This window comes from Dermacentor variabilis, chromosome 11, assembly GCF_050947875.1.
Source record: "Dermacentor variabilis isolate Ectoservices chromosome 11, ASM5094787v1, whole genome shotgun sequence".
NCBI lineage: Eukaryota > Metazoa > Arthropoda > Arachnida > Ixodida > Ixodidae > Dermacentor > Dermacentor variabilis.
This window is the reverse complement of record NC_134578.1, coordinates 5,412,878-5,427,993: the sequence shown is the minus strand read 5'-3', so window position 1 is coordinate 5,427,993 and position 15,116 is coordinate 5,412,878. Positions and strand designations below refer to the sequence as shown.

At 41.1% G+C, this 15,116-nt stretch overlaps 1 protein-coding gene across 1 annotated transcript; it reads right to left on the bottom strand.

The window, feature by feature from the left end:
* Positions 1–261: 261 nt before the first annotated feature.
* tos (Exonuclease tos) lies at positions 262–14,957 on the bottom strand. The gene is made up of 11 exons (XM_075674511.1): positions 14,598–14,957; positions 14,225–14,344; positions 13,999–14,122; positions 13,757–13,894; positions 12,857–13,072; positions 8,673–8,863; positions 7,238–7,334; positions 6,949–7,153; positions 5,104–5,269; positions 1,502–2,502; positions 262–463 (listed from the first exon to the last, which is right to left on the bottom strand). Exons 1-11 carry the CDS (start codon positions 14,756–14,758, stop codon positions 348–350), a joined length of 2,535 nt encoding a protein of 844 aa, XP_075530626.1. The 5' UTR covers positions 14,759–14,957; the 3' UTR covers positions 262–347.
* Between the last annotated feature and the right edge of the window lie 159 nt (positions 14,958–15,116).

The following is a 15,116-nucleotide window of genomic DNA, read 5'->3' as shown; positions in this document are numbered from 1 at the left end:
TTCCGATTCAATAAACGCTGTCCTCGCTTTTTTGTTCGGCCTACATTCGAGGTAATATATATATATTATTTTATTGGCTTTGGACTTGAGGGGGTCGGCTTAGAATCAAGTAAATACGGTAATGTTAACATGAAAGCTCCCATAAAGATGAGCATGACAATATCTGAGAATTTATATAGCTTTGTGCTTCTGCAAGCTTTTCCCTTTATCGTAAACAGAATTGATGGGTTTCAGAAACACATGCAAATCAAAGCACTGGCGCAACTTGCCATGATGTTTAAAAGCTCACTTTATAGGTTCTCCCCAGTGAAAAGTCTATATCACATCTACATTACAAAGTTTGTACTTTACAGACAAGATTTCTTGAACTGGAATTTGGCGAGGCTTTCCAGCAAACTTTGCTGTTTGGAGTCCTTCTTCATTACAGACTTTGAAAGACCAAGACGCCGTTGCCTTGATAAGGCTGCAAAAAAAGAAAAAGAACATGAATAATGCAGACAAGCGCACAGCAAGCATAAAATTCAACACCTTTGATGTGGAATATCACCACACACAGTAATGCAGTGCCTTTCAAGACAGGTCTTACCAGTGGAGTGTTAAATTATATTTATACACTGTAAATCCCATCAGGGATAACAAGGGCAAGAAATCTGAGATGAATATTGCATACAAAGTCAACAACAGTACTTTGTTAATATGGCTTTAGAATGTAGTCAAATGCAAGAAAGCCCAGCAGTTCAACAGAAACTGCTTAAAGAGAGCCATGTTGTTATCTTTGATGAATGAACTTGAGACCTGAATGGTAGCTATGAGGGGTATGACATGACTATAGTTGCACAGTGCACATGGTTCCAACTTGAGGTAGGGTTCACTATCACTAAGGGAGTTAATGAGCTAATAAAGCCATTCTTTCCTGCTTGCTAATCCATACCCTTTAATATTTTTCACAAACTAATATAGCAATGAAACAAAAATTAAATTATGTATTTTATCACTCCAAAACTGTGCAGTAGGTTATGAGAGATGTGTAGAAGATAAGACTGATTCATTAACAGATTAGGTTTAACATCCACCAGAAGCATGGTACGTGAGAATTTTTAGATTCTGCCTCCATTGGAATGTGGTGGCCAGGAGTCAAACTTGCAACCTCACATTCTGCAGTAGAATGCCACAGCTACAAGCCAGAGCAACCTAACATCGCAATGAAAAAATGTCATTGCATTTGTCAAAATATTTAAAAATATAAATTCAAAGCGTACTGAAACAGGCTCTAGACTGTCGCTATGGTCATCATTAACCACTAAAACATTCTCATACTGTATTATGCTACAGTGTAGTGTTTTGGCAAGCAGCAAAGCCAACAAAATGCAATAGACTCAAATAGATGCAAAGTCAAATAGAAGCAGTAGTTTAAAAGATGCACTTTTAGTGCTAAATATGAGTGCAAGAGCCAGAATTAAAAGTACCAGTAAATGTAGTCAAATACAACATGGCAACTTACCTTTCTTAGTGGGTTTAGGTGGAATTCGTGGCTTGACGATGAGGTGCTTAGGTGTCTCAGCGGGTCTTCTTACAATGACAGTGCCTGTAACCATTAAGTCATCATCATCACTCTCTTCAATCACTTCTGTTGCACTGGGATCCTGCTTGATTGTTGGTCTTGAAGGCCATGGTGACTCATCATCTTCCAGCGAGTTTGGGTAATCTAAGTCTTGTGATGAGTTCCCTTGCACTTCGGAGGAATTACAGCTGGCTTTAAACTTGGGAATTGGAGACTCTTCACTTTCTTGCAGGTCATCTGCCATGGCAGCAGTGACCTGCCATCTTTCTGTCGAAGAAAACTCCTGCTTTAGTTTTGATGACTCTCGAAAAGCTGGGGGCATTGGGTCTTCTTCATCTGATTCCGGAACTATAAGGTCACTCGTAGGAGGCCTTTCCGATGCTTTTGCAAAGGGGTTTTTGAACTTGGCGGGAGAAGAACTAGGAATTGGTGTCTGTGCAGACTGGCGTTTTTCTTCTAGAACCTCAAACAGTGACTTGCGGTGCTGCACAGCTTGCGAGTCATCTGTGTTCTTTAAAACTGAGCCACCATTCGATGCTGGTGACTTGCTGAAGCTGTTTTCTGGCAAATTTGAGACCTCTGGCTGGCTAAAGCTGCCACACCGTCTAGCACTGCCACCTCCTTCCAACACTTCAAAATTTTTTTCATGTTCTCCAACTGTCGGGCCAAGGACACATGAAGCTTTCTTGCTACTTTCTAGTGCAGACATGCTCAGCCTCAATCGCTTAAAGGGTGTTGACACTTGCTTTGAAACTGGTGTTACTGCAGGATCCTGTGGTGCAAGCCTCGAACCCCATTGAAATTTGCCCTGTGACGCACTGTTCTGTGGGATCTTGCTCAACACAACTTGACCACCATCACAAACAGGTTCTGAAAGCTGAATTTGCCACTCTGCAAGCTTTTTCTTCGGTGAAACAGAAGCTGCTGGTGATGAGAAAAACCTGTCAATGGAAATAAAAATAACAGGTTTAAAAGCTATGATCTTTCGCAGTTTACTACTTAGCACTCTAATCTGTAGGAATGGTACAGGAGAACATCTTTCCTGTATACCATAGGTCAAACTGTATGTTAAAGGGGCCCTGAAGCACTTTTTATCAAAGTGGAGAAAGGCATTTGAAATGAAAATAGGCTATTTCCGAAATACTTTGCCGAAAAAAGTATTTCAATGCGTTGCGCAGAAGCAGAGTTATTGGCAATCAAACACAGCCTCCGCTGCACTCCCGTTCTTACTTTAATGCCTTGCACTGCTAAGGCTACGACACAAACGAGCGTGCCCAAAATGCTCCGCCTTCTAAATGTCACCGTGGTGTGCAGTTAAAATGTCATGTTGGATGTTAATGCAGACGCCACAACTTCTGCTTTTGGTGCCTATGTGGTTGTCCTCAGCGAGCCGAAGTGCACTTAGCCAGTGGACTCGTAGCGGCACCCCGCGGTGACCGCGGTATCTATGCCATGTAGCTGACCGCAGCTTGATGTCAGCTATTGGCCAGTAGCAGCCATCTAAGGGATAATAAAATAAAGTGCCTGATGACGAAATAAAGCATCCAGAAAAGAGTGAGGACACGGCCTTCTGTTAAAAAGAGAGAAAGCTGACTTTGCAATCTGTTTGGAGCTTCACGCACCGCGTACGACAGCAAAACTTGGCTGAGATGTTCACAGCAGCATGTGCTACCCACAGACTGTTATTTCGCCAACTCCGAGGGGTGGTTCAGGTTCCCTCTAAAGGGCAACTACGGCGGTTTTTCTTTTTCAGCCATACTAGGATATTGTCATATTCAAATGGCAGTGACAGTCCTGTCGCCAGTAGGGTGGCTGAATTTGCTTAGAAACTCATTAGTAACATTAAATAAGCAATGAACAAGGTACCAAAACCGAAACAGGTAGCTCCGTCATGTGATGTCGTGATAAGTCTATGACATCAGATCCTACACTACCATAATGTAAACACCCAGAATGCGTGCTAAACACGCAGTACACGTGGTGTTAAACCAAAAAGCAAAGCTGACGGTGTCTTCTGAACACAAGGGGAGCTTCTCAAACTCTTTCGAACTAGACAGCGACAATATGACCGCAGAAGGACCGCCGTTTGCTTTTTACCCATCGCCACGACGAGAGGCAGCTGACGTGCCCAAGCTCAAGGCATTGTGCTGTGGTAACACGAAGAGAAGCACCGGTATCACGTCTGTCAAAACAATTATTGTTGGCCATTGTCTTGTAGAAAAAGGAGCCAGTTTCATTGTTATTGCGCAAATCGGCGGCATAGTCTTCGACATCACAAACACAGCGTGGCCAGTAAAGTGTCATACATTCATGGGCTTGAGTCGGGAACATGTAATCAATCTTTCAAATTCATTTTCAGGAAATCTAAATAATCAGAGCACAAAAGAGAATGTATATTCAATATTTTATTGAGGTCGGTGGACATAGAAAAATTCCTGGAGTTGCCCTTTAACCATGAGAGAAGCTTTTCACTTTGAGATGTAGCTACAAATGATATTGACCAAATTAATTCATTACTGAATGAAAGGTTCATTTATCCGTGAAAATATGGTAGGAATTAGTGCCATGCATCACTGTTATACCTTTTGAAGATGACCGCTTTATCGAACTGTTGCTGTATTGGGTTAACACTCATGCATAAGAGGATTCCTGTATTCAAAACACTAATATTATCATGAATTTAATGGCAAAAAGGCATGTTTAATTAGACTGCCTGTGTGATGCAAACAGTGCTGCACATTCCTGAATTAACCTGAGCACTAGCAATTGCTCTAAAATGTACAGTTATGCATTTACCGTAAAACATTGTTCATTGGGATTTCACGGAAACAAAAAATATTTCTCAATTGACCGACTGTCGAATCATCGAGGGTATAAAAAAAAGAACAATAATCAAATGCTTACTACGTCAACACACTTTTATTTACTGAATGAATCAGCGAATCTTGTTCCTATTTTGCACAAAAGCAGTGTAGAAGCTGCAATTTCTGTCATCTCGTGACAGATTAGCACTTGCAGCGGCAAGGGCCTCGCAACTTCCTTTGAAGTTCAGCCACAGAGCATATGTTCATGCAAGACACAAAGCATTTCTCGGCGGAAAAATGCTTTGTCCCGATTATTTTTTCGCCATTCAGTCCACTGAATAATTCAGATGCCTGTGGGGACCAGAAGACGAGTCCCAAATTATCCAATTTTCCAAATTAACAAGGATCTAATTAACAAGGTTTTACTATATAACTACCAGACCGACTTGAGCTGTGAAATTACATTTGATGACTGACGACTGTAGTCGCAGTTATCACAGTGTTGCTTGACTTTCTCAACCCCAGTTTGCCCAATAAAGAGTTCTTAACCTCTTACAGCATGAATCTTTACTCTCTTGAGTGAATACTAACATTCATTCAGTAGCGGCAAAGAAAAGGTGCTCCATATAACAAAAGGCAGTGCTTTATATAAAACAGTGTTCACATACCATTTTTATGAAGAGCCAACACACTGAGTATGGCTCTCAAATTAATGAATTAAAGAAAATCCACATGTACCTGCTGCGAACCACTCGCTTAGGTGTCACTTTGAAAACATTTCCCACTTCATTCAGGTTGTTGAGGGAGGTATCCATTGCTTTATTATCATGTGATGGCCCACTGCTTCCTGACAAGTTTCCCTCCAGTTGTTGCCGAGGGCTTTCTTGCTTGTCATATTCTGCATCTGGAGCATGGAAGAGAAATTGCAGCTCACTGTGGTTAAGCAGCACAACAGATAATGATCAAAGGATTAATTAGCATTTTGCCTGTCGTGATGTTCATCTGCAATAGATGGAATTCCACTTGCCCAACTCTCAGTTATACTCAATTGCAGCTGAATAGATTTGTTGCATTAGCATAACGAGTGAGAAATGGCTACATAAATGGAAAACCTTTTCAACTGTATGTAAATCCAAGCAACTCGTACAGCAAAGCAACAATGAGGGAGTTTTCACACTCTTCGGAAGTCCTTTCCACTGCCAAAAATTTACCTGAGACTTTGCAAACGCTTCACAATATACAACTTTACTACTTTTATACTCTCTGCATGTTGCTTTATGGCTCTATTGCATGTTGCTCACTCTATTCTTTACAAAGTGCCTGATCCTCCTTGACAGCAACCATGCCACCACACAAAAATCATTGTGGAATTCTGTACAGCTTCACTGCAAAAAGAACAGGGTGAGAGGATAGCAAGGGTATAGAGTATAGGAGAAATATTTCCAACAGAGCCAACTAGCTAAAACAAAAAAACAAAATGAAAAAGGCCACATTGCAAATTTTGGTTTGGTACCCTGGAAGTTGTTAAGCGCCGTCTAGGGAGCGTTTTATCAAAAGTATGTTTCAAATCGGTTGATTACTGGAAGAACTAGAAGAAATTATACTTCCTATAACCATGCAGCCAAAAGACAAGTGTCACTGTAAACAGAGACACTACCTTTGCGTCGACTAGTGTCAGTAAGGGACATACATTCCCCATCTCCTCCCATGCCGGAACTGAGGGACCACACGTTGGGTTTATGTGGCGAGCCCTGGCTCTTTTTTTTTCTTCTCCTCTTCCTCGTTGGCTGTGTGGCACATTTCCGATGGCGGCATTGTGCCTCCCGAATAGGTTGATTAACCAAAGTTAGTGCCACTGTCAGTGACGTTCAAAGCAATGTGTCTTGCTTAGAGGCATCTGTGCATAGGACCTTGACTCTCTCGCTTGAAATGCAGCTCCCTCGAGAAAAAGAGCATGCGGTCTTCTGCTCAAAATTTCATTTTCCCACCACGCAACCTTTTCATACTTCGGAGACACAATTGCCACCGCATGATCTACGCATGACACTTATTTGTGTTGAACACCTAGGCATGGTGAGGGGCCCTTTAAGTAACACGTACTTCACAAGACGTGTTTCTGACTACTAAAAACACTAAGAAGTGCTATAAAAATAATAAATGTACTAATAAAAATAAAGACCCAGAGTCCTTGACTTTGATACCTCAATCGATCGATAAATCAATCAATCAATCAATCATTTATTTATTTCAGTATCAAAGACACTTGGTGGGTACAGACAAAAAGCCATCTATCAGGCTTGACAAGGTCTGCACCCCGGAGTACTGGCAGCCAAGGCACATAACAAATACAGCACGCCAACAGAAATAAACCGAACAGTGTACAGAAGTCAGGTGCATTTTTTTTACGGTCTTAAATCAGCTGCTATTGTCATAAATACTCCTGTATATACCGCATACCTAAAATGTACTTGTACTAAATAAACTTACCGTTTCTCTTCAGTGTCTTTTTAAATCCACACAAAAAGTGTTGCAATTATTGCTAGCTGGCCACTTAACATCTCATAGGATTGAGATATGTCTCACCAATGTTTTCCACTGAAGTCAAAGGTCTCGAGGGACGTTGCGGCAGCCTGGCTAGAGTCCTTGGAGTTGTAGGCTGCGCTGATCTCCGCTCAGCAACTTCAAATGCACCAAGTCTTCTTGGAGTGTTGTCCCTTACTCCTTCGTCATTCTTTCGCTTCACCTTCTGATCCTGTGTGTTTCCCGAGGTAGCTCTCTCTTTCAGTATCTGAGCAAAGCAATGAATGAGACAAGGTTACCTTGAAAGACTCAGCAAGAGACGGGAGCAGAAGTAAACAAAAAAGTTATTTACCTTTCCGTCTTTTGGATAATAGCTGTCAATCTTCTGCCCAGTGTTGACGTCAATATTCCCTACTGCTATGTCAAAAGCCTGCTCCCTTGGAAGCTGTCTTGTACAGGCAAGGGCAGTCAAGGGTTACATTTGAAAGCCATTTCAGGTGCAGGTCACATTTAAATACACTCCCTGAGCAGTCGCATATGATACCGGCAATCACGACATATCTGCAGATACCAGGTTATCTTTAATGGTAAACATTTTTTAGGTGAATTAATGCTTTTCATCGAGAGATCTGCTCAAACACAGCACCAGATTATGCAACTGATACAGCGATTCTAAAAGTAACTTTGGGTAATGTATCCTTTACAGTGCTTTAAATTATCTTTAAACAGGCTATTAACAACAGCTACAAATACATTTGCTATATGCACCTTTGTACAGAGCACAGGTGTGATCTGTCAAATCGCACATGAAATGTTTGACTGGTCTAAGTGGACACCTGTCCAAGCATGTATACGTATGGTTCTTCTAAAGGGGGCAGAAGGTAAGGCGGGAGGGCGAGGCAATGACGGAGGGTGTGTTAGTGGTGAGGGTGTAGAATTGAAAATAAGAGTTTGCTACTGAACATTGGTGGAGGAATGTGAGGTAGGAACCTACAGTCACACGACAACCGGCTGACACATGGCGCTACTGCACATTCTTCCACCCACCTTCAGCAGCACACTTTTCTTTTCAATTCTGCACCATCGCTGCTAACACATCTTCGGTCATTGCCTCGCCCACCCACCTAACCCTCTCCCCCCTTTAGAAGAACTGCACCTATATATACTGTGACGAAGAGAGCGTACGTCGCCTTGAAAAAGACAAGTCCACTTGTCAAAACGTTTGCTCCTGCTTTCACCTTGTTCTCGTTTTGCTCATTATATTGCACATGCGACGAAGCAAGTCAAATAGTGACAAAAAAAATAAAAAATTATGTTTCAGTGCCTATGTAGGAGTTGAAAGCTCACATTTTTCCATTGTTGTTTTGTCACGCCACATCCATGACTATGCACCGGTTTTTGACACCGTTTCCAACTTCACTGGAGTGAAAACGCAAATATTTAGCTGTCTCTCATTTACACATCTATTAATTTTCAAGGTATTATTGGCTTCTTTCCTTGCCACAGTAACGTTTAGGTAATCACAGATGTAAAAAAAAACATCTTGCAAAGCAATACTCTTTTTAGTTGTATGTATTATGCAAGCTGCAAAACTAAAGGCAAGTTTTTCAATTTGACATATTGACACTGAAGACGCAATCACTGCCTTTTCTTTGTTAATATCTAAAAAAACCAGCTTCTTTCCAGGGCAGCAGTTCTGTAGCCACAATAAAAGGCATTCTAGTTCAAAAAGACTCTGCCTTATATGAAAGCTAATGAGCTCAAAATAGCATTTCAGGAAAGGATACTGTCCGGCATAGGTCATGTCTGTGGGGTCAACACTGGGGTCGTAAGGATTCAGTGGCACAAGCTCGTTCCGGATAGGGCAGAAGACTAGTTGATGGCGGAATGTGTTCTCAGCCTTAAGGAAATCTTCAATGTATTGATTGTCCACAGTGAGTGCAGGCATTTTAAGGTATGAAGGCAGCTTGGGCAACGTCTAGGGAGAAACAGCAATCATCTTCTTCACTGTGAAAATGTTTTCAAGAAAAGCCCTGCTTTGCACTCAAATCTATAGAGTACAATCCTTTGTTAAGAGGAAGCTTTACCGTCGGAGCTGCTATCTAAATGCATGAAAACATAGAATTCGTTTTGCTCAACATCCACTGCATTGAAATTTACTAGGTTTGCAGCATATAGAAGAAAAAGTTAAAATATTCCGACTGTAGGAAGCAGATTATTTATTTAGGCCATCATTATCTTTAATTGCCAAAACTTGATAAATTTACAAAAAGTGAAGCATCAAGTGTACAGCTCTGTAACACAGCAATAAAAGAAGAAAAGAAATCACAATGTAACCCGCAACTATCGAGACATCTAAAGCGGACAAAACTAATTCTAAAGTGCTCTGAAATATGCTGTTAGATCGCTAGTAAGACATTTGCAAAACCCTTGTAAACACTAACAATCCCACGTAAGCTGTGAACTTGCAAATGAAATTTGTCTGCTTCACATGCTGTAACAGATGCACTGTAAAGAATAGATATCTGCTTTTGGTGACGTTATGAATTTGTAAATTGTGCTTCAATTTTCTTCGAACTTACTATCTTTTGAGAATTTTTGTAAACGCTATATGGCTCTCTTAAAGGCAGCGAACTTCACTGAAATCGGTTTGTATGGGTCGTTTTATGAGAGCATTTCTACATGCTCTAACATGTGCTTGGGTAGGGATTATACCAGAGTTGGCTTCTGAGGTGGTACTGAATAAAATATAATTTAAAAGAGTTTTTTCAAACCTTGTAGTGGTCGATATGAAGCTTTAGACAAGTACTCATTGACAATATATTATTTTGCAGGCATTCATGCGAAATGTGACCATTAATCAACATTGGAGTACTAGTAAAGTGCTCCCTTTAAGAGTGGATCGTACTCTGTACCATCAAGCAAGAATGAAACACTGTCCCTGCAGTGCATTGCAAGTGGCACATGATGCGCTCATCTTGTTTTGTATTTCACACTACTGCAAGCAGCTGCATTGCCTAAGAGGAGAGGTTTCTTGGCATACACCAGTAAAAAAGCCTCAAACATTGGTACACTAACACATTCGACAGCAGGTCTGGGTAGGCAGCTCCGCTGTACAAGATTATCTAAAAATGAACTTGGCGAGCGTGGACATTCGGCCTTGTTGGAACAGTTAAGGGCACAGATCATGAGGATATGACAGAAGATGCCCTTTCTTTCATGTCCTCATCATCTATGCACTTAAAATCGTTCCTAACATGGCTTTAAAATATATGCTTTCTGGACGGACATGCAAGTTTCTCACATTTAAAGGTCAACAATCATGTTGACAGAAGAAACAAATGCTTAGCATGTTGCAGACCTATTTTGTCATGATGGGACATGATGAAAAACTGTAACCTTACCTTAAGTCGTCACAGGTACAGAGGTTCCAATTGGAGCTTAGTTAGAATTATAGAGACAGACCACATAGCTAACTAGCTTGATAAAAGGGAATCTGGCTACACATCATTGCAACAACATTAATATAATGCACACCTCAGACAATAGCTGCATGCTCTAAGACTGGGTGAACCAACACGCAATATGCCATGCATATAACACTAGAAAGAAAACTCCTCAGTTTTCTATGAAGAAGCATAGTTTGTCCAATGCTTATGCACATATATTGTAAATATATGGACCTCAGTTAGTTTACTATTAATTGTTAAAAGCCAGCTGCAACGAACCTTTTGACTTAGTTTCAATCCTAGTTTCAGTAATGTACATTATCTGAAACTATTATCAGTACAAAATTATGTTCAAGATACGAGTGGATGCATTATGAAAAGCTTGCAGAAAGACAGTTTTGATACTAACCAAAGAAAAAAGAAAAGTAAAAAGAAAATACCATGACTGCTAGCTGGAAATGACACAATACCTACAACACTGAGAGCGAGAACAATTCCTCGGCAAGACCTCTGAGATTAGACGGTGCACATGGCACATTGAAAATGTCAGAGGTAATATGCTGGTATTTGGGTCATATCCGCTAACCACCCGGAGCACACATTGTCCACTTATAAGTCATTTCACTCCTTAAAGCATAAACCCCATGCAAGCAATCTTGCATGCAACAGCGACACGACTGAGATGACTGTCGCGTTCGCTCATTGCCTACAAGTTGTACCCCACGCAAGCTATGACTTTTAGTGACATCTGCCCAGTGTTGCCGGTATGAGGGCAGCAAATACGGGCTGTAACTAGTGTGAGGCGTGCTTTAATAATTTAAGTTGATGTGTTTTACTGTAAAGAACAGCATAAGATATTTCTCAACGTCTTGCAGTAGGTTCTTATTTTTGCACGTATCAAAATTTATTTGTTTGCTCATTTTGTGCAACAGTCTGTAGTAACTTGACTGATGTACATCGAGTTCCGGCTTCATACTATCGGCTAGTCGCTCACAGCACTTCCGGGCAACGAGTGACAAATTTTAGATTTCCAGAACCGAGCAATCGAGCAACAAGAACAAGCGATTTGTTCGAGCAATGACCTTTTTCGTCACTCAAAGCCGCCGCTTGTCGCCATAGCTTACAAAATCACTCTAATGGGCTTTGGGCTTAACTCGTCGCAAATTTTCAGCAATTTAAAAAAAACATATTTGCAAAGAAATTTTAGAAAGAAAATGACACAAAATATGCAGGTCCTGAAAAAATTTCACACTTCCAAAATTTGTTTCAGAATTTGTCCCAGCAGTTTCATTTATTTATTTATTTATTTATTTATTTTACAATACTGCAGGCCCTCGTCGGGCCCATGCAGGAGTGGTTACAACATGGAATACAGTACAAAAAAAGAATAAAGTGAAACTAGTGTATCCAAAACGAAGAGCATTAGCACACACAAAAATGAACATACTCAATAAATATATACACTCTGTTTACATGAGCAAGCAGGAGAAACAGCGTTTACCATAAGAATGCATCTACAGAGGCTGCATATGAAATACAGGTAATATTACCATTCGAATTCCAGATTCTCAATACTGTCAATAAATGCGTTGGCAGATGGGCAATTTACGGCTCTAGAGGGTAGTATGTTCCAATGGGAAATGGCGTGTGGGAATAAAGAGTACTTGTGAGTGTTATTATGGCTGGGATGGTGTTGTATTGATTTATTATGGTTGGTTCGAGCAGAAAGTCTGAATGGCGCTTGAATGTATGTTGCTTGCAGTATTCGATAGGAACCGTGATAAAGTAAGTATAGAAATTTTGATCTGGAAATCATTCTACGTTGAGCCAGTGATTGAATGTTAGCCTTGACGCGCAGGTTCATAATGCTCGTTTGACGTGAATATTGTGAATATATAAATCTCAATGCTAAGTTCTGTATGCGTTCTAGTTTCTCGGATAAATACTTCTGGTGCGGGGCCCAAATAATGTCAGCATACTCTAAAGCGGGTCTAATGAGGGTTCTGTATGCATTTAATTTAACACTAGGAGGGGTGTTTCTAAGTTTTCTTCTCAAGAAATGTAGTTTACCTAGAGCCTTGTCATATATATTATTTATATGAGTTTCCCAATTTAATTTCGTTGTAAGAGTGACCCCGAGATATGTGACCTCCTCGTATTTTCTTAGTGGTATATTGTTTATTGTGAATGTAAACTGAAGCGCATTTTTCTTGTGTGTGAAGGAGATACTGGTAGTTTTTGATGCATTCAGTTTCATCCCCCACGGGGTTAAAGGCTGTTATTAAAAAAATTAACAATTAACAGCCCCGCGGCTTTGTCATGTAACATGGACAACTCATTAATAACCACTTTAGCCAAAGCTTGATTTTGTTACAGTTAGCCTTCAAACCCAACAATTTTACAGAATGGTATTCTTGAATACTGAATAGTTAAAAAATGGACATGCTTTTAACTATGCAGTATCTTTTTATGGAAGAAACTGGTCAAATACACTGTGCTCTGTCAGTGGGAGTAACACTTACAGCTCGGAGGTCGGGATTAGAGATGAGCTTGAAAAATTTGCTGGCTTTTCCTAAGCCAATGCCTGGCAAGGAAGGGAGGTAGTCGCAACCAGACAGGATGCACATCTGCCGAAACTTCTCGTGGGTGAACCGGTCTGCAAGATGCCCGAAACATTCACCTAGTCTCGACTTCTCATACAAGTTGCCAAAGCCGGCTCGGTCCATTTTGAACAACACCTGGAAGAAGCAACATACAAATCTACATGAACGAGAAGAAAGGGGGTTAACAGAGGGGCCCAATTTTTTATTAATCATATCATAAGAAGCTGACAAACAAAGACACCAAGGACAATGCAGGGGAAATTACTTGTACTGACTAATTGAAATAAAGAAATTATAAATGAAATTGGAAGTGCATGAAAAAGCAACTTGCCGCAGGTGGGGAACGATACTACGTCTTCGCATTATGCGTGCGATGCTCTACCAAATGAGCTACCGCGGCACCATCTTCCCATCCACTTTCTGGAATACTTATGTTTCCTACTAGAACCCTGGGAGTGTTAGCCAGCGCCACCACTCACAAACCTTGGCGGCGAATGAGGAACATGCTTTCTGCCGCAGGCGTCATGAGTATGTGATGCCTGCGGCAGAAAGAATGTTCCACATCCGCCACCAAGGTTTGAGCCAAGGTCTGCTTAATGTTTAGCATTGCCTGAAATGTCTGAAGCGTACTTCCGTTTTTGAACGCAGTACCATCATTATTTCCTAAACGAATTGGAGGGACCAGCACGGTGTATTGATTCTTGGTCAATAGTTGTGGATAGGAGCCATTGTTGGGAAACAAAACAAAATGGCAAACTACACTCTATACAGGTCGAAATTGATCTTTGTGAAAACTTCAGTCTCTATTGTACTCCTTGCCTTTTCACATCCGAAGAGGATAAGGTCAGAATCCTCGGTGATGATGACTTCGGCCAGCTTGCATTGTGCCAGGTAAGCAAGTTGCGCATCTGCCTCGTACGGTGCTACTATGTAGTCAATGCCTTTTCTTCTGCACTCCTGGAAGAAAACACGGATTATAAAAAAAAAAAGAACGAAAAGAAATATAAGACGTATTTCGAAAGTGCTGTCATTCGAATTAGTTGAGAAAAATGACAGCTCACCTTGATAACTTCATGAGCCATGGCAGACGTAACGTCAACAGCTCTCTGGTAACATTCGCGTGCTTCCTGAATCTTTCCTTCAATGAGGAACTGTTTTGCTTTCTGTCTGTTGATTTCCCGCTGTCTGCAAAAGTGTGGTGAAATAGTTGTTTTCGGGTGGATCAGAGATTAAAGTACCTGAGGGAAAGGGCACAGAATTAAAGAAATAGAAGAAATTGTCACTCACTCCTTGCGCTTTTTCTCCGTCAGTTTCTTCGATGGCAAGTGCCGTCCGTCGAAAACCAAAATCGGCCGCACGCCAGACGCGATAAGCAAGTCTGTCATCTTCATGCAGTAGTTCACGTATCTATAAGTAGAGATTCAGCATACAAGCAACGCTAATCACATCCATAAACTTTTCTTCGGAAACAACGTAAACAGCACGTGCGGCCTCTGGCCAATTACTCTTCAGTATAAAGAATAAACAAACAAGCAGCGGCATGCTGGGCTTTCTTGCAGCCTGGCGTCTGAACAAAATCGCCTGCGTCTGTGATCATCAAACGTAATTAAGAACCAAAGCCAGGAAGACAAATACCGCAATTTGAATTATAGTTACTCACGCATCGGTCTTTTCGCCCTTCACAAGCCTTTCGGCGCACGAAAATGCGCCTTTGTGAAGCCAGCAGTAAGTATCCACGGCTGCAGTTTTCCCACTAAATTCCTTCAAGTTCGCCGGCCTCGTCGACTTTTGGACGAACGGCAACAAGCCTGTGATTCCCATCGTTTTGTTGGGTACCCACGCACGTTTTCCTGTATCTCTTTAAAATAATTCAGCTATATTAAAAGCATTCGGTCAAGTTGTTCTCGAAGCACATAGTGGCTGTTGTGGTGGTTGTAGCATAGAATAAAGTGGCTGACAGGAAAGCGCGCTAAATCTCGCGACCCATTTCGCGCATTCTTTTTCCCCGCACTTTTTTGTGACGTTGGATGTGACGACACCAACGTCATAAAGATACTTTCAGCGGCGTTTATTTCCTACAATCAATAAAGTAAGCTTTTTAACCTGTGAATTTTGTTGTGAAATTGTGAATGTAGTCAAAGTGTATTTGAAAACGATAAAGTGCGTTTGCTTTAATTAG

Coding starts and splice junctions, on each gene's coding strand:
- tos (XM_075674511.1), bottom strand. CDS start 14,758: ATGGGAATCACAGGCTTGTTGCCGTTCGTCCAAAAGTCGACGAGGCCG. Junction 14,123..14,224: donor ACGGAGAAAAAGCGCAAGGA/GTGAGTGACAAT, acceptor ACACTTTTGCAG/ACAGCGGGAAATCAACAGAC. Junction 464..1,501: donor ACCTAAACCCACTAAGAAAG/GTAAGTTGCCAT, acceptor CTTTTTTTGCAG/CCTTATCAAGGCAACGGCGT.